Here is a 19,431-nt window from a genome sequence, read left to right as displayed (position 1 = left end):
TGGGACTTGAAACCAAATGTTTTTCACAGAATTTGGAAGACTGGTACCTAAGGGTCTTACAGCAATACTTACATTTTAGGACCCACATCCCCTACAGGGTAAAGGGTTAAGCTGAATAAAGAGCAGAGACAGTTTCAAATAAAACTATTTTGTTCTGAAAAGCCCTTTTCAATACGAGTAGAACAAGGTGCTACACATGATGGTAGCATCTAAATTGCACCCAGGGTGATTTTTCTGGTCAAGGTCCCTTTCTCACTTTAGGTTGACCTTTGCAAGGACACAGGTTGAAGGGGACATTTAAAAAAAAATAATAATGGCTCTCATTTCTGAACTCGGCGTGTCTGAAACCCCCCCAGGTGAATTTTTCTAGGAAAATCCGAGACGGACGGGCAACGAAATGTCCCTTTTCTGGTTGAGCTGGCGTGGAATGACCCAAAGGGAGTTTACTTGTCAGGGATATCGATTTAACACAATTCCCTACAAATTGGATCTAGATGTGACCTTTAAGGTCTATATTCTTATCTCAGCAGTTAAATTGGCAACAACCTTCAGCTGTTAACTGTGTACCCTTTACCACAAGCAGCATCCATGTGTTGAAAGACAACAAACAGCACAATAATATATTTTAACAAGCCTACTTAAATATGCAATGCAAGCACTTTCTTGATTGACATGTGTAATATACAAATCACTCAAGGGCACATGGTATTGTCATTTCCTGACACAGAGGATTAGGAAAAATGAAGGGCACATTGTTAACATGATACATATTAATGAACATCTGTGGATAGCCTTTATTTTTCAAGTACTTCTACATAATTAAATGGACTGGTTATGTCTAATCTTCTCCAGGGCAAGGCACGCCATTAGCATGCAAGTGAAGATAATAATTACTACAAGTATAAAGGTGCTAGAAAAAAGGGTGAATCGTTAGGAAATGTAACATTAAACATTACTGTATACACTTTTAAAAACATGTGTTGTGATGTAGTGAATGAAACGCGCCTGCTTTATAAATCTGCAGCCTGATCTGCCAAGCCATTTCTAAAATAAACAACGTGTACATTTACATTCTCTAACTGGAATGATGGCCTCGTCATTCATTAGCCAATCTAGTTTTGTAGGAGGAAGCTGTGATTTCAAGACAAATTAAGAACCTGAACAATTGCTGACTGATTATGCATTATTTAGTTGTGTTGTGTTGCCAGTTTCTTGATCCTGGCTGCTAAGTTTAGGAATCTGGAGATGGGAATGTTAAACCGGAGATGCATACTGTCACATAATATGCTGTGAAGAGGAGTCTGTGTCCTCAAAATCTTGTCATACACTGCTCCAAATAGTAAAATAAAACAAAATATAATATAAGCACACATTTGAGGTTGACCCATTTCTGCGTTTAATACACCTTGGTGTAAAGGAATAACATGAAGTGAATCCCTGCTGTACCTTTAATACCGTTTAGCACAGGGCAATCTGAACATGTTTATTTTTCAGGCATGTTTAGGTTAGGTTAACTTGTGTGCATAATTGTAATGTTTTGTTAGGTTGTTAACCGTTAATGTGATGAATAGCCGGTTCCAGTGCTCTATTGTGTTCGTAAAAAGGATTTACATACAGGTTTTAATTTTATTGTATCGATAGAAATACACAGTAACCTAGGCCAAGTTTAAGAATGTATTTCAAAGCTACAAATGCAATCTGGTATTTATTTAGTTGCATTTTTGTTTTTGGTAATGGAACTTCAGTTTCCAGTGAATGAGAAACTTGATTTTCATGCAGCATGTAAACCTCACCCTTGATCTCGGTCTGCTAGCCAAATATTTGCATAAGTAGTAATGCAGAGGCAATGATTTTTATGAAATAATGAAATTCCACAAAAAGTATTTTCTGGACTGTGTTTAAAAAAAATAAATAAATAAAATGACATATACTGTCCAAAAACGATGACATTCATTTTAATGTTAACTTTTTTAAACTGCTGATTTGTTTTTTAAATACAACAAGCAACAATATGCGATAAAGTACACTTAAACAGCAGCCTGTTTGGACGCTCAGTTGAAAATTTTAACAGCAGTTACATCAGTAAATAGCAGATAATATTATCAGTAGAAATAGTTAAGTAGAAAGCATGACAATAAATTATCATAAAAAATGCTCCCTCATTTACTGTCAGTTCAAGTGTTATCATAAGCACAATATGTTTCTGGTTTGCTGTGGGTGTACAGTAATATGAACAGAGTGTCACAGGGAGAAGGGCCTTCACTGCAGAAAGGAGCATGTGCTTTTAATGTGAAACAGTACACACTCTATTCTTTAATATCATAAGGCTATTAAATAAACCGACAGCAGTCATTTATTTCCAATGTAACATTAAGATTATGTAAGATTATGAAGTCTCACTGCTGTCCTTTATGTCAGACATTAAATAGCATGAAACAATGACTTTATACTCCCACAGTGGTCTTTCATTTTGCTGTTTTTTCCCTAAAGATCTATTACTGTTTTTTGTACTGGGGAAAAGGCTGCTTTTTAGTATACAACCATTTTCTGTAATTCTTTTTTCAGTCACGTGCCACATTTTTGAGAATTGGCAGCCAGCACACTGCACAAGAGACGCTTCTTTACTATACATTCCAGCGCTGCCAGGAAAAACAGTTGGCGTTTCTTTTTCATGAATATATTTTTTCCGATGCTGTAAAAACTGAAAATGTTTTTTCTATTTATGGTACAAGGGCTAACACACACTTTTGAGGTCAATCTTTTTTTTTGCCAATCATACCAAAGAAATTCACATACAGTAAAATTATAATATATATATATATATATATATATATATATATATATAATATATATATATATATATATATATATATATATATATATATAAAGAAATAACCCACTTCAGAGTGTGCGGTAAGGACTTCCTGCGGCCTCGTGCCTCACAACGCACCCAGGGCATGCGGTAAGCATTGTCTTACCGCACACTCTGAAGTGGGTTATTTCGCTTATAAAATGGCTACATTTTTTTTTTTGGAAAATAAAAATAATTACACAAACTTTTTTAAGGAAAGAATTTGAAATGTATTATGTATCCTTCCACTGAGAAAAAAAAAATAGTCCCTGAATACATATATTTTGTACTTTATTTGCCATAAACATTACATTGAACATTGCCATTTACAGTTAACATTTTCGAGATGAAATAGCATTTGGGAATTGAAAGCAGACATTCCACATCTGAGGGAGGATTCATGGAACAGCCAAACACTGAACTGGTGCATTTGCCATCGAGGGAGGAGCTTCCGAGTTTTTTTTTTTTTTTTTTTTGTGTAGGAAATGATCCTACTTAGGTTTTGCGGTCTTCAAGAGAAACTGACCAATAATTTCAGAGGCTGTTTTCACACCAATGGCTGGTAACCAGCATAATTTCCCTAGATTGTAAACCAGCATTAGATGATATGCGGACTAAACGACTTCCGTGTCAGTTTGCGCAGTACCACAGTCCTTCCCGTCCGTGGTGAGCACAATAGAATTCTATTTTGAACCCGACCATGTTTAAAAGGCCAACGGTTGTGTAAGCAGAGAGCAGGAGATTTTAATTTTGTTTTAAATATGTTTCTGAAATCGGGAGGGTAGTGGCGAGATGTATCTGTTGTGTCTAATTTAAACATTGCATACTCACCGGTCAGTTTTATAAGGCGATATATTTAGTTTAATTGTATATATTACATGCTGAGTGAGACTTGCGTGGTGATTTCTCAGATGGCTTTTGAATAAAGTGTTACTGCTACTGCTTACCTCAGAGATTTCTTTGTTCTGTTCTCTGACTAAATACCCCAGTATATTTGCCAATTTTTCTGTAAGTCATAGGTGACAGATGAAAAAAAAAAACATTGTTGGGTGATTTAAATGCTGTTTCAGTTGTATGTTGACATTTTTACCTACAGAAACACTCTTTAGATAATTTTTACTTTTAAGGCATAGTAATATTAATAGATGAGGTAAGTATGTTAGTCTATGATGTCATAGCTGTGCAGTAAGACAATTCTTACCACACGGTCATGTGATCTTGTTAAGCCAATCACAGCACTTTAAATATTTATAAAATGGCTTGCTTACTTGCTATTTTTAATAAACAAAATAAACAAAAACAAAAACTCAACTAACTCAGTTTTTGGAGCGCTGACTAAACACGTCAGGAACCTAAACTTTCTTGCAGGATGGCTAAGCTGTTTACCTGACAAACAAACAAAAAACAGTTTTTCACTACCTTTCTTTTCACTACGGCTCTGTTAAACACACACAAGCACAGTCAGGCTTATCCACACAGCAGCCCAGAATAAACTCGCTGCACCCTTTTTAAACCCTGCACCTGGCACTAATTTACAATAATTACCAGGTGTGGGTGATAATTAAACAATAAAATAATTAACAATTTAGTTTGGCAGGGAGATTTTAACTCTCTCCCTGCCACACGCACATATTTTCCCTGCGCAGGGATAGTTGCCCTGCCACTAATATATTATATATATATATAATTTAATTGTTAACTAATTAAAATGGATACCTGTTGCTAAACCAGATAAACAAGGCCTGTAGAGTATGAAACGATAACAAGCCCTGAAAACAACAATGTCACAATTCAGTAAACAGATTAAATAAAGTCTGGCCTTACATAAGCCACCATATTAGAAGGGCTACTTTTGATTACCATTCAGTGTCTGCATCCCTGTACGGATACATATAATACTTATTGGCAGGAAGTATGCTTGGATATATAAGAAGTGCATTAAGACTACCTAGTTTTTTTGTTAGTCTCTGATAAGAACAACAGTTTGGTGCTCACCTTCTGTCCCTCAGAGGATGCTTGAATCTCCCAGCTTGTGAGAGATCGGAGGAAAATACATTTGACACCTTTCTGTGTGACAATTACAACAATAATACAAATTACACAAGCACTACTAATGGGTTAAACTTCAAATAAAGTGATTTTTATCGTAGGTCACTGGGTTTATGCATTATCTGGGTATTTTCCGGAGTTTACAAAAAAGTAAACAAGAAGTATTCACCTGTATGTCCTTATACATCAAACATTTAAAACTGCATCACAGTTGCATTTACTAAACTGGTAAAGTGTGACAACTGATTCTGCTGCTACTGTTTTACCTACATATTATGGGACCAAAAATATAAAGATGGCCTGAATAACAGAGGTGAACTATCAGCTACAGACAAGCACCACATACAAGGGAAGTGTGGAAACCCACGTATTTCAGAACCACAGTGCCACCTCCTGGATAAAAGACCACATACAAGGGAAGTGTGGAAGCCCACGTATTTCAGAACCACACTGCCACCTCCTGGATAAAACGTCACTTAGCCACTTACAGATGTCGGAGTGCTGTTTTTGAAAGTCTATTCTCTTAACTTACACCTGCATTCACCAGATTTCTTCTGTTGCAAAGCTTTTGTTTCTTTGCTTATATTTTAAATAAATATAATTTCATATTCATATTTGGAGTAGAATTCAAAGACAATGCTGCAGATGAAAAGTTTCTTCTGTTTACTAAATGTCAAGCAATCAGACCGTTATTATCTATTGCACATTAACAAAAGAAGATGTCATTGGAAATCTGTTCCAGAGTTACCTGTTTATATATACTGAGCATCAAAAGAAACTTATCATATTTGGGCATCAAAAGAAACTTATCACTTATATTTGGATAAAATTCACTAGATGTGATCGAAAAATGACAACCTGTTTTAGAGCAGGTGCAGTGACTTTTTATTGTGGTGATTAACAATGGACATCACGAAGATGCTGCAAAATAATCTGTCGATCTTGGGCAGGTGTTGTGACTCTTGGTCTCCCAGTTCGTGGCCTGTCATTGAGAGAGCGTGTCTGGTAATACCTCCTCGCCAGGTTTGAAATTGCTGGCTGTGAGCACCCAAGACGGCGAGCCACAGTACGCTGCCCTAGTCCAGCCTCCAACATGCCGATTGCACGAAGGCGCTGCTCTCTTGACAGACGTGAGTTTCTTTTAATGCTCAGTATATAAGGATATTATATTTTTATTGCTGTTTTGGATAGAATATGCCAACATGGACATAAATGAATATTTGAACATATCTAGAATGGGTCCTTCTTCTTCTTCACAGTGGCACGTTTACCAATTACATCCACTGTTGTCTGTAAAAAGTGTTAATTTGAAAATGAAAAGATTGTCTTAGTATTATCAAGAGGATAGGATAAAAGTCTATGGCTTTTTCTACTTATTTTACTTCAAAAAGTTGCATGACAGTTGCCCGTTGTTACATCTCCCTAATACAGGGGTGCCCAATCTTAGTCCTGGAGGGCCGGTGTCCCTCTTGGTTTTTGTTCCAACTGTGCCCTAAATTACTTAATTAGAACAATTGGTAATAATTGGTCCAATTAATTAAGGACACAGTTGGAACAAAAACCAGGAGGGACACTGGCCCTCCAGGACCAGGACTGGATACCCCTGCCCTAATATTTAGTCTTTCCCATTTTAAAATACAGTTATCAATTAATGTCCATGGGGTACCCTCTATTTATGTGAGATTCTTGACTACCTGTTTTACTTAAAACATACTGGTTCAAACCAAATAATGCCATTTCATGACAGGTAGGAAGTATAAAGATCAGAATTAGTTTAAATGATTGAACAAGCAATTTGTTTTTGCAGTTTATTTTACAACTGTGTGGTCCAGTGGTTAAAGAAAAGGGCTTGTAACCAGGAGGTCCCCGGTTCAAATCCCACCTCAGCCACTGAGTCATTGTGTGACCCTGAGCAAGTCACTTGACCTCCTTGTGCTCCTTGTGATATGTAGTTGTAAGTGACTCTGGAGCTGATGCATAGTTCACACACCCTAGTCTCTGTAAGTCGCCCTGGATAAAGGCGTTTGCTAAAAAAAAAAAAAAAAACAATGTTCAAAAGGTAACTTACTCTTCAGGCACTACAGACAGCCTTTCTAACTTGGCTTCAAATCGTTTTCTACTGGAGTCTAAAATAGCGATCCCATTCTTTTTAAAATCATAACCTGCCTTCTCTAGTTCCTTTATCCGGCTCCTTACAGTGTCAATGCTAAAGTCCAACACCCTTGGTTTATCCAGTATCTGTCTGATATCAACATTAGCACCCAGCAAACAATCTATTTTATTTTTTAAAGTCTCAGGCGAGGCATAGAGAGATGGAGGATAGAAGAGGATGAAGTTTTTGACATCCTTCTGGGTGCATCCGAGCGACTGCAGTTTCTGCTCTGCACTCTTGAAGTTTCTCTTGACATACTCATTGGATAGGTCTAAAATCTCAGCCCCGTGGCCCTGCAGCAGATTGAGAAGCTCCTCATCGGTCAAGTTGAAAGCCTTCTGGAGAAATTCAATGTTAGTTCTCACCCGTTTGGTGCTGCGAATGAGAATGTAAACATTTCTTGAGATAATCTGCTTCACAAAGTGGTCTGGCTGCTTGCCGCCCAGGCTGAAGCAGATGTCCTGCAGGAGCTCCACCATCTGCTGGTTGAGCTCCACGCTGTTGGCAAAGGTCCTGGGAGCGGTGGTCAGCAGCCTATGGAGATCCTTAGCGGTCAAGCCCAGGGAGCTCAGGAAGGCTATGTTCTTCTCCAGATTGTCATTGTCGCTAGAACGGAAGAAGGACTCTGGTGAGCGCTCTACAATCTTCACAATCTCGCTGTCGGCCTTGAAGATGTTCCTCCACAGCCTCCAACGCTCTTCCAGGTGGTCATGGGAGCGGGTGATGGCACGTGGGTACCGGGAAATAATGCTGGCCACTGTCTCCTTGGCCGCCCCTTTGCCCTGCAGGAAGCGCGCCAGACCATGCTCGTTGGTGATCAACTTCCTCAGGACCCCCGGTTGTCTTCTCCTCACCATTTTAATGTCTACCCCAAGGTTGACCAGGTTCTCCAGCAGAGAGTCATTCTCCTTTACTGGGCTTTTTCTAGCCTTTTGGGACTGTACGCTGTATAGCCTCAAGTAAGCTGGGTGAAATTGTCGAGCAGCAGAGAGATTCAGCAGGAACTTTCCTGTGGTGTAGTACAGCAGGCCTGTGATTCGAGACAGAGTCATCCTTCAAGTCTTCATCTGGAATCCAAGAACCTGATAAGACATTACGGTTGACAGAAAGTCATAATGTCATCATATTTTAAAATAACAACCCTAGGGAACAGTTTTGTTTATTAATACTACAACAGAATGAAAGCCTTTACGGTCAACATTATTATATTCAAAAGTGCAAATCACTAAAAAACGGTTGATGTAAATTCTAAAATGCTAAGATGTTACACACTTAATAAAAAATAAATTATATAAATAAATAAATCACTAATTTGCTCGAAATAGTGCCCGAGCGCTTATTATCACAATCTCCTCTTTACCTGGGTGGCTATTTGGATAACAGTGTTGTTGTATTGACACATTGTTATTGATATTTCTGTCATATACACTACTACATAAGTCAAGTAAAAATACAGGATTACACTTAAATAAGTAATGCACACAAAGCATGCAATCAGCTTTAAATTTAATTGTTTGTTCTCTTGTTCGCTTGAGCAGCGTAAATGTATACTTTATTGTATGTAGCTACATTTTACGGAGCTGCAGTGTGGGATTCTAGCTAAACTCGCTGTTTTGTTATTAAAAGCACTGTATGTTGTGTATTTATGTAGTAACAAACATGTCACTTTGAAATTAGTATTTTTTTGCATTATGATGAATACGTTATAATGCAAAAAGCCCTATAACATATCAACAATGGTTAGTGGACTAAAAATGTTTCAGTAAATGATAATACAAGTTGCATGAGAACTATGAAGACAAGAGAGGTAACTTGGTCCTTGCTCTCGTTCAGATAAGTCAATTATTTAAATAGACCCCCCCCCCCCCCCCCCCCAAAGCTTTTTATGCATTTTAAATAAATGAGGTATTATATGGCATGGTTAAAACAAATCTGCTGCAATGGTAAATTACAGACCCTGTCGAAAGCTTGTCTGAGCACATTTTTGCACCTTAGATGGTTGATGTTTCTGGCACCACATTGCTCAGTTATAAGAACATAAGAAAGGTTACAAACGAGAGGCGGCCATTCAGCCCATCTTGCTCGTTTGGTTGTTAGTAGCTTATTGATCCCAGAATCTCATCAAGCAGCTTCTTGAAGGATCCCAGGGTGTCAGCTCCAACAACATTACTGGGGAGTTGGTTCCAGATCCCACAATTCTGTGTAAAAACATTTTCAACTAGCCTAAAAGTTTTGTGTAGTATAAACAAAACGTATTTATTTGAGTAATTTTATTAACAAAGACCGTTAATCAGAGAAAGTATCAAATCTGTCAATTTAAATACATATGCAAATCGAATCATCCAAGTATATAAAGGTGTTATATTTATTGTATTCATATAAAAGAAGTCATAGCTGGAAGTCCTACTCAGAATTACTCGACGGAGCAGAAACTTTATTTCGTTCAGTGCATAAAAAATTGTATCAAAATGGTAGAAAACACGCCACAGCAGTTTTGCAACGCTGAAATGTCTGGAGTGAAATTGCAACCAGATTTAATGCTGCGTTTCCTGAAAGGCGTCCAGGAACAACATCACGTTTAAAAAATTTGTGGAAAAGGCTGAAACTGCAAACCAGAAATGCAAAGCAACGCCAACAGCAACAGCAATTGAGCAGTTCGCCTGACCATCTTTTGCCTCAGATATACAGCTTGCATCAATAGAAGGAGCTCCCTTGTGTCTGGTGGAAATTGAGGCTGCCTGCACCTTAACACCTGAGTTCAAGACAGACCCTAAACCAACAAGGAGAAACACAGCAATTACAAAAAGAAACGCAAATCTTACTGAACACCTAACAGTGGGATACACTAGTAGGCCTAACTCCCTTAAAATAAACACTAGATTTTTTTTATTTTATTTTTAACAATATATATATTTTGAATTAATTCAGCAATTTACTGTTACGTCTTTGAAAATAGTTTCATAGAGTGTGCGTTAATACAATGCTTAATGACTTAAATCAGACCAGAAATGATTTTAGTTTACTGAATACTATATAACCCGCGAATTAATATGCATAAAACAATGTTTTCATTTATTTTATTTTATTTACGGCTGCATTACCACCAAATATCTAAATATCTATTTTCTCTTCAACATATTTTACAAAGAAATACTTTTTTTTTTTTTTTATAAAGTCAAGCAGACTTCAGTTTTACAGTTCCAGTTTTTTTTTTGAGTGAAAATTTCACCATACCGGCTCAATACAAAAACGTTTTCTTCAAAATAGCCTTACTGTACATTACAGCCGAGATAACGTAAGGCAAAGTAAATCGTTTAATTCTTGATAACTACGCATCTTAATGCTCTAGTTATTAAACTACCGTACATCACAATTGTATTTCACTTGCCTTTTCACATTGCACATTTCCAGGAAGGTCTCGGGTAACCAGCGATTGTGAAATAATGAGGTAGCTCATCTATATCAAATGGTGTTATCATCAAGCACGTTCTCTGCTCCGTGGTGCCCTCTGTAGTACTGGATGTTTCACCATGTTGCACTTAAAAGAAGTGATCTGATAAGTAACCAGTAGATGGCAGTACAATACTTGGTTGTTATAAATTAATATTCCAGTTAGGATTTACTGCTTTTTTTGTTGTCTGAGTGTTTTTGTGGTGAATATTGATTGCTGCTTATTTGCCATCAATAGAGTCAGCAGTGATTGAGTGCAACATTATTATTATTATTATTATTATTATTATTATTATTATTATTATTATTATTAGGCCTCTATTTAATCAAATAATGCTTATATGCATTATGTTGCCACCTTTGTAACTTGAATGTTTCTTTAGTGGCATTCAAATGAATCAAAACATGAATTATTGGATTGTTTGATGTCCATTTAAAGCATAATCTCCATGAAGAAAGTCAAACAGGGAATACCAAATATGTTTTAAAGGTACAGTCTTCAGTTTGTAAACTTATTATTATTATTTGTTTATTTAGCAGACGCCTTTATCCAAGGCGACTTTCAGAGACTAGGGTGTGTGAACTATGCATCAGCTGCAGAGTCACTTACAACTACGTCTCACCCGAAAGACAGAGCACAAGGAGGTTAAGTGACTTGCTCAGGGTCACACAATGAGTCAGTGGCTGAGGTGGGATTTGAACCAGGGACCTCCTAGTTATAAGCCCTTTTCTTTAACCACTGGACCACACAGCCTCCTATGTTACACTCAGTCCAGCACAGCCACAATTCTACTGAAGGTTATACCTATTCATGATGTTCTGAGTACCATTCACATGTCCGGAGTAGCTGTGCAGACAATAGATCCAGAAATGGGGAGGAGGACTCCATGATTCAGACATGGTTCAACCCATTTCAAAAAGTAGCAGTAGCAATCAGACAAAGAGGAAGGGGGCCCTTTCCTATGGGATTCCGATGCTCTTCTTTTCCTAAGAAATGTATAAGTCTGCATTTTGCTAGTTAAGTGCTCAATTAGCCCAATGCTATTAAGGTGGGTTGTAAGTTTGGTATCATTACTATTCCTGTGCAGTCTAGGTTGCCAGTAGAAACAGCTTGTGAGAGAAGCAGATGCAGTCTTGAGGCATATTGCTGCAGCTGTTGGAGCAGGATCAAAGAATACAGAGCCAATTAAGAGGGCTATTGGTATAAAGCTTTTACTTCATCCCCACCCACATCACACACTAACACGCCAACATTTTTAATAATATAAAGACTACTTTAGTATTCACAAAATATGATGCATACATCTTTGCAAATAAGGAAATTATAGTATTTTTTTTCCCGGTACTAGAGTAATCTATATTTTTAATATGACTTGTGCAATGAACTCTCTTTCAGAATCCCAATAGGTCACACGTTACCCTTGGCCTTAGTGTTCAGCTGTTCACTTTATTTTTATTGCATACTATCCACGTGTTTAAGGCTGAGCTAAGTCACTCATACAGGTATTTAAATACATTATATAGCTTTTTCTCTTTGCCCATTTATTTTAACTCATTTAAATATCTATATTCAGTTATCTAGCTGCTTTATTATTTAAATGTGGTCATCATTTTAGGATCTGCCATGGCAAAGCTTCCACTGTCTCAAGTTAATTATGCTTTGTTTGCCTGTTCTCAATTAATGCATGCTGTCAGGCTGCCCTGTGTAACAACAATCACATTCACATATACTTTAATACAGCTTCATATCTTGTCAATGAGTATTGGCCTCTGAAACTCCATGAATAACCTGTTTAGTACGCTAAAGATTAAAAAGTACATTAAAAAACAAATATTGACTTTCAGTAGACATGGTTTAAATAAATAAATAAATACAAATAGTTACATGAAATTAATGTAATCAATCAAAACAGACTTTCCAGTGAATGGTAGTACAATAGTGCACATCCTTTTAAAGTATATTTTACTTTGTGAATAGGGCCCTGTGTTTTTTAGCCTTGGGTAATCTTGCTTTCATTTCAATTATTTATTTTTGATAATGGGTTGACCTTGTGGATCCTTGTTGTTGAAACTACAGTTAGTTATACAATCAGGAATATTGAGTGCTATATATTACCCAATGTCTTTGTGTCTCACTAGTTCCTTTTTTTCATATTTTGTATTTAATATATAATCTATTCACAATAACTTGAACGCAATACATGCGTACATTTCTGATTTGTAAAAAAAACACTTTTTATCACTACTTTTTATATATTTTTTTCTGCAAAAGCAAACAAAACAAAACAAATACCATGACAACCTGAAATGTGTTGCCTGCCTGCAGATAAACCCAGGCGCGGACTGGCCATCGGGAAGTGCGGGAGAATCCCCCGTGGGCCGGTCTGTTTGGACCTGCGTGGGCCGCTAGTCTACGTTTGATTTATAATTATTATTAATATTTTTTTCCCCCATTACATGCTGAGAATTACACTGGTATTAACTTGGCAGTCTCGTTCTGTCGCGCGCACACATTACCACACCAGTCATCTCTTGGGTAGATCCAATATCGCAATATCTAAGGGGGGGCGAGGAGTGGCCACTCCCTGACTGGACTTGCCCGGATTTTCTTAGGACGGGATTGGTCAACCAGATTTCGTCTTTCGTTTGAACCTCTTGTATTGATAGTGGATGAGTGTCAGTGTAAAAAATGGAGAGAAAAAGAAAAGGTGGGACAGAAAAGATTAGAGACAAACGGCAACGGTCTCTCGAGGCAGATGCTGCAAAGTGCACAAAAATAACTGACATGTTCCGTCGGCCAGCTGGTAGTAGGGAGAGCGAGGGACGTCAGGATGCCAGTATTAATCAGCCGACTCAGCCTAGGGCAGGGGTGCACAATTCCGGTCCTGGAGGGCCGGATCCCTCCTGGCTTTTGTTTTTGGTAATAATTGGTCCAATTAAGTAATTTAGGGCAAGGTTGGAACAAAAGCCAGGAGGGACACCGGCCCTCCAGGACTGGAATTGTGCACCCCTGGCCTAGGGAGCCCACTGAAGAAGATGACGCTGTGGCAAGGTCGAGCACAGCAGGTACAAGCAGTAGAGTTTATGGTTGCATTAAAATAGATTAAAGACTCGGCTGCACCTCATACCTAATAACACCTTGGCTGTGACTATACACCAGGGGTGGGCAATCCTGGTCCTGGAGGGCCGGTGTCCCTCCTGGCTTTTGTTCCAACTCTGCTCTAAATTACTTAATTAGACCAATAATTGGTAATAATCAGTACAATTAAGTAATTTAGAGCACAGTTGGAACAAAAGCCAGGAGGGACACCGGCCCTCCAGGACCAGGATTGCCCACCCCTGATATACACGATATATCACAGCCTCTCCTACCTTATCGCTTTTATAAAACGGCTACACCAATATTTGTAACGTTAGTCACTTTTTGAGATCTAGTCAGCTATGTATAGTTATGCTAAACTCCGCTAGCAAATCGACTAGCCGTCCTATGCTAGCTAGCTAGCTAGCTGGGTTACTAAAAAAAAACATTAGCTCAAACATTTCCCAGGTTGCGTCTCTCTCTCACTCCACCATTTAGCTGGCTACCCCTGATATAAACTGAAACAAAATCATGGCAAGCCGAGCTGATGGTGGTATTAGCCCATTTTTATTTGTAAAACTATAGCATGACATGCCATTTGGCTATAGTATTGCCCCCTACTGGACACTCGCAGTGTAGATTTCACATTGCATGTATTGTATCACACTAACAAAATCCCAAATTTTAAAGCATTCGTTCACATGAATTTGATTGGGTTTGATACTTTGGTCGATGTTGATTAGGTTGTTGTGCAAAAATATAATTTATGGAACAGTGAGAAGGCCTAACAGCGGCCTATGGTTGAATATAGCATGGCTGGATCGCTGACCAATCAGAGAGGAGGACCGGAACTATCCGTTTTATAAATTAAACAAGCTATGTTCTTATGAGTATTCTTCCAAATTATAATAAATTTTGCTAAAGGTATTAATTAAATGGATTGCTGTTGTTCTTTTGTGCATATTAAAGCAGATGCAGCTGAGCTTGAGGAGCGAGAAAGGGACAGAATGGATGCTGTTGCAGAGTCCAGTGCAGAGAGAACAACAGCTGAGGAAAGAGAAGGAGAGAGAGAGACAAGATGCAGGCATATGAAGTGAATGCAGGGGGGTCAGCTGGTATCTTTGATTACTTCACACGCCCTCAGTCCAAAGAGCTGGACACATTTTTGTTATCACCCTAACACAGTGGGACAGACTGAAGATGTCAGCTTTGGATAGATACAGGGTCAACACAACAAGTGAGGTGCCTGAGGAGGATGGAAACAGTGGAGCATGTGAAGAAGAGATGGAGCTAGAGAACAAAACTTGCACTTCATGCAAAAACTGTGCAATGTGTTGCTATTTGATTCTATCCCGATACAATTTATTGACTGATGCCTATCATGTAATTGGTTTGGGCTACAAATTCCTACTGACTTTGTCAGTAACCACTTGGAAGGGTTCATGCCAATGTATACAGAGAAAGAGATACTGATGGCCCTAGACAGTGATGGAGTTATTGACAGGATTGCAGAGAAGTGTGCACTGCTGCGACGTCTGCTGGCGACGTAAGGTAGGACAGTCTCGTTTACTTGTATTTGGGTGAAGTAGTTGACTGTATTTTGAGATATAATTAGGGGTTCTGAAACCCTATTGTAATTTTGGGTTGCTATTGGCGCTGAGTGCTGCTAATGGTTTCTAGAATTGCTAAATATCAGCCGATGTGTTCAGAATTTTTTTTTTTTAATTAGGCCTATTGAGAGACCACAATCTGTGTGATATGTGTTTATACTTTACAGTTTGTTATTAGGCCTACTGAGGTTGGTTTTGGTGTGCAGAGAATGGTTTCTTTCTACGTGTTGCATTCACTGACCACAAAGCGGCGGCAGACAGAGACGTGCAGAGACAAAGAATAACGAATAGAAACATATTTCGTAGACGAAAAAATCTATGATATTTTCAATAGGATAGCCTATTATTTGTGACTTCTATATCATGAAGCCATGGTATGGCAACTGCCATAGCCTATACTTTGCCATACCTAAATCGCCCCTAATATGTTTGAAAACCTGGTAGTAGCTATAGCCTACAATGTACAAAGAAGTTTTACCCTAACAATTTAAAACTCTATTTTTTTTACCAATACTTCATCATGATGGCGCTCTGCGTGCGCTGACTTCATTATTATTTCGGTATGTTGATTTTGACATAAATGTGGGCCGGTGGACCCGAACTTCCCGGGCCAATTTTTGGTCCCAGTCCGCCCCTGGATAAACCCAACGATTCTGAAGCAAAGGAAGATCAGACCTGGTCAGTACCAGGAGACCTAAAAGCAGTAATTGCTGCAGGAAGTCCTGTTGGTGCCTCAGCAAGGAGACTTTCTCCAGTAAGGGCTAGAACATCACCAATACCCAAGCAGCACTGTGCTGTAAGAGGTACAATACCTTCAGATGATGGATATCTCATAACCTCTATAGATAGTGTAGCTTCAAAAGGAAAACTATATGATTGATGTTTACAGTGTTGAGGTTCTTAAACTGTGACCTGGTCCCTTCTTCTCATTTCAATGTTTAGCTGGATACTGTTGCATTCTGTGAAAGATGCAAACAAGCACTTGCTTCTCATCCACATGCACTGTTGTGCCCCAATCTGGCCTTATACCCCTTTGGCCAGGTGCTTTATTGTATGTTGGTTGGAACCAGGCTGCCCCCCTCTCATACAGTATGTTCACTAGATGTGGGATTTTATGCATTTGCTTTAATTGGAAAAAATTCAAATTCACCTTAACCTTAAGAGCTTTTGTTTCACTATATTATTTTGTTTGATATAATGGTATAATGTTTATAGAAAAAGAAACAATAAACAAAAAAGCCAAAAATGTATAGTTATTTTTTTCACCAAGGTTGCTTCTGCTCTGCCCACCTTTCTTGGTGGGACTGTGTCTCTCTGGGTGAACTTTTGAATGCAAATTGCACATTGAAGTAAAAAGAAGGTTTAATCTCCCGGAGGCAACCACAAAGCCATGGTAAATTAATGATGCCTGGATATGTTGTTGGCCTGGACGGATTCTCCAGCTGCCATGATGAGATATATATTAAACTGCTGTTTCCTAGTACCTATGCTTTAATTCATGTCTGATGGAAGATCATTGAAGTAAAATTGACATGACGCACAACACATGATGAGGTACCACGATACAGCAGCAAATTGTAGGCTGTATAACATTGTATTTGAACAGTAATAATGTTGCTAGCGCTTAATCTTTGTTCTCGCTCCTTTTATAACACTCAGTTCCTATGCTGTTATATATTGTACAGTATCTGTATAAAAGGGCCAGTATGGCCACACTGTGCTCTGTAAGGAATATTGTAATCATTAAAAATGCGTGGCCTGGATCACTTTATTAATGACTTGAGCCGTAGGTACTTAGGTTACTGTGTCTGACATATTACTCCTCTGGTATGAATTATTCATCTAAACTTTCAGATGGTCTGGAAACAGCTTTTTAGCTGTTCTCAAAGTAGCAACAAGCAGAGGCAGGGTAAGACAAAGCTAGCTTGAAGAATGTCCAGAAGAAGATGGGTGGAATTAAAGATTTGCCAGACTATCAGCTGCACAACCCCAGTGTCCAGGAGACAACGGCCTCCATCCCCTGCTGCCGGTAAGACCCCCGGTGTCTTACCAATGCATTCTATCAAGTTACACAGTGTAGCTGTTACCCCAGTATCACTTTCTATACAACATATATATAGCAAAATGTCTGTATTCCTGCTCTGTTTTCAGATAATGCGCATAGAAGAATTAATGTATTTTATATAGTATTCTAGCAGATGCTTTTTTTTAAAGATCATATTTTTATTAAATATGTATAAATTATACCAGGCATTTATATAAAATATATTTCTAGGAATGCATACATTTTATATTGCTTTTAACATTTTGTGTTATTTCTTTTAACATAATGAGTCTTATTCACAAAGCAATTTCCTAATTTTGTTGAAGACTGTTGTTAAAGAAGATAACTTATACAAGGTTTGAATAAGGTTTGAATGAGGTAAAGCTTTGTGACTGGGACCAAATACTGATTATTAATTAATTTAAAGAACAAATAAATGTTGTGGATTGTACAGGACAGAATCTTTTTGTGTGTGTGCTTTCTGATATACCCCATATTTTACGAGCATGGTCATTTATTATTATTATTATTATTATTATTATTATTATTATTATTGTTATTATTATTATTATTGTTATTATTATTATTATTATTATTATTATTATTATGAAACTACTACAGTTTTATGCTTAGCAGCTGAGGTGTGATGGGAGCACTGCCAGACCCTCATTCCACATCCAGATGTAAATTGAAATTGAAATTGTGTTGTTATCTTTGTTGTTAGGAAGTACAAGTTTAAGCAAGCAAGTGCTGTGGGTAGTAATTTAATCTACCTGCACTTTCACCCTCTTGCCTGAAAACATGAAATGTCTATACCTTTGAAATCAGTTTGCAGACTTTTCCGTACACTGACATCCATGTTTTATTTAGTCTGACTTTGTATATAATGTACGCCCATGTTGTGCTATTAAATATGCCTAATTAAATGCCTATTTTCTTTTTCATTTAGTTGTGTAAATTGTATAAATATTGTTTGCTTGCTTGCTTGTTTGTTTGTTTGTTTGTTTGTTTGTTTGTTTGTTTGTTTGTTTGTTTGTTTGTTTATTGCTTGCTATGCATTTCACCAACCTAAACAAATCACTGATTATTTTAAAGCAATTCGTAGTATATGCATCTGGGTGATGTTCTTAAATTATAACTGCAACTTACAAACACACTGCATGTTGAAATTAACTGTTGGAATACATATTTGTCTGGAACATTCCTTCACCCTGTCACGTAAATGATCCACCTCAAGACTATTTTGGAGGCGTAACTACCTACTTGACGTCATCAACCCGTCCTTGTGTTTACGTCGATATGAATATGGCGACTTCAGTAAAGCAGTAGGAAAGAATGTTCTCCACATTTGTCAACCGCAGCTTCAGTACATGTAGGAAAATAAAGGCTTATATGCCGATATAGTACATTTTTATGTAGACACATTTTGATTGACAATCCGTTTTTTTGTCTCCGAGTTTAGACGCAACAGCCATGGAAGACGACGAGAGACAGAAAAAGCTGGAGGCCGGTAAAGCTAAGGTATGAATCTGACAGATGAAACTGTCAATAGATTATATGTTTAAATTAAATATGTAGTTGTATCGAAATGGTTTGATCTCCATGCTGCAGTCTGACGTTACTGTTAGTGTGAGGCATTCAGTCACATTTAAAATAGGGGATATTGTTTAGGCCACGTCTAGTTACTTTGTATTCGGCAGCTCCTGCCAAGTGTCAGTGGATAACTTATACACTGATTATTTAATGACCGTTTTTTTTTGTTTGTTTTTTTAATTGTATTATTAATATTTTTAGACACGGTTAAACGTAGGCAGTTTAGTTAGCATCAAGACTTAATGTACAGTGGTCAGTGAAAGAGAACATACAAACCAATTACATAAATGAGTTACCAGTGAAACACAAAAGGAAAAAAGAAACACGTTGACATACCTGCAGAACAAGGTTTTGACGGGATCTGCCATTGCAGTGAAGTATGAATGGCCTTTTTAGCACTTGCAGGTTTTCTGTTCAAGAATCAGTGTTTCTTTGTTGAAGTAGCAACGTGGTATGTAGAAGTACACTCTAAAATAAACAAAAAACAATAATCTCTCTCTCTCTCTCTCTCTCTCTCTCTGTTTATAAACTACACTTGAGGTCTTCATTATTTCCTAAAGTGGAGGATTATGTTATTATTTATAAAAAGTAAAAATATGATAG

At 37.7% G+C, this 19,431-nt stretch overlaps 2 protein-coding genes across 9 annotated transcripts in view; one reads left to right on the top strand and one right to left on the bottom strand.

Moving 5' to 3' along the window:
* Nucleotides 1-3,280: 3,280 nt before the first annotated feature.
* On the bottom strand, nucleotides 3,281-19,187 carry LOC117435825 (transcription termination factor 1, mitochondrial). Of its 2 annotated transcripts, none has more exons than XM_059012565.1 (2): nucleotides 19,165-19,187; nucleotides 3,281-8,134 (listed from the first exon to the last, which is right to left on the bottom strand). In XM_059012565.1, exon 2 carries the CDS (start codon nucleotides 8,102-8,104, stop codon nucleotides 6,965-6,967), a length of 1,140 nt encoding a protein of 379 aa, XP_058868548.1. In that variant the 5' UTR covers nucleotides 8,105-8,134; nucleotides 19,165-19,187; the 3' UTR covers nucleotides 3,281-6,964. The 2 variants fall into 2 exon arrangements, with proteins under 2 accessions (XP_058868548.1, XP_033915173.2); XM_034059282.3 differs by lacking the exon at nucleotides 19,165-19,187 and adding an exon at nucleotides 10,441-10,562.
* Nucleotides 18,488-19,431, top strand: part of LOC117435622 (A-kinase anchor protein 9-like) — a 102,953-nt gene continuing 102,009 nt past the window's right edge. For 5 of the 7 annotated variants that reach the window (XM_059012563.1, XM_059012562.1, XM_059012564.1 and 2 more), the window contains exons 1-2: nucleotides 18,488-18,607; nucleotides 18,698-18,756. In XM_059012563.1, the coding sequence (XP_058868546.1) occupies nucleotides 18,571-18,607; nucleotides 18,698-18,756 (96 nt within the window). In that variant the 5' untranslated portion in view covers nucleotides 18,488-18,570. The remainder of the gene's footprint in view (nucleotides 18,608-18,697; nucleotides 18,757-19,431) is intronic. The other 2 variants (XM_034920861.2, XM_034920857.2) reach the window with 1 other exon arrangement.

The sequence above is a fragment of the Acipenser ruthenus genome, chromosome 3, assembly GCF_902713425.1.
Source record: "Acipenser ruthenus chromosome 3, fAciRut3.2 maternal haplotype, whole genome shotgun sequence".
Lineage (NCBI taxonomy): Eukaryota > Metazoa > Chordata > Actinopteri > Acipenseriformes > Acipenseridae > Acipenser > Acipenser ruthenus.
Note: the sequence above shows the minus strand (reverse complement) of the source record. Positions and strands in the feature narration are given on the sequence as shown.

Excerpts from the sequence above, each read along its gene's own strand:
- LOC117435825 (XM_059012565.1), bottom strand. The coding sequence starts at position 8,104 with ATGACTCTGTCTCGAATCACAGGCCTGCTGTACTACACCACAGGAAAG.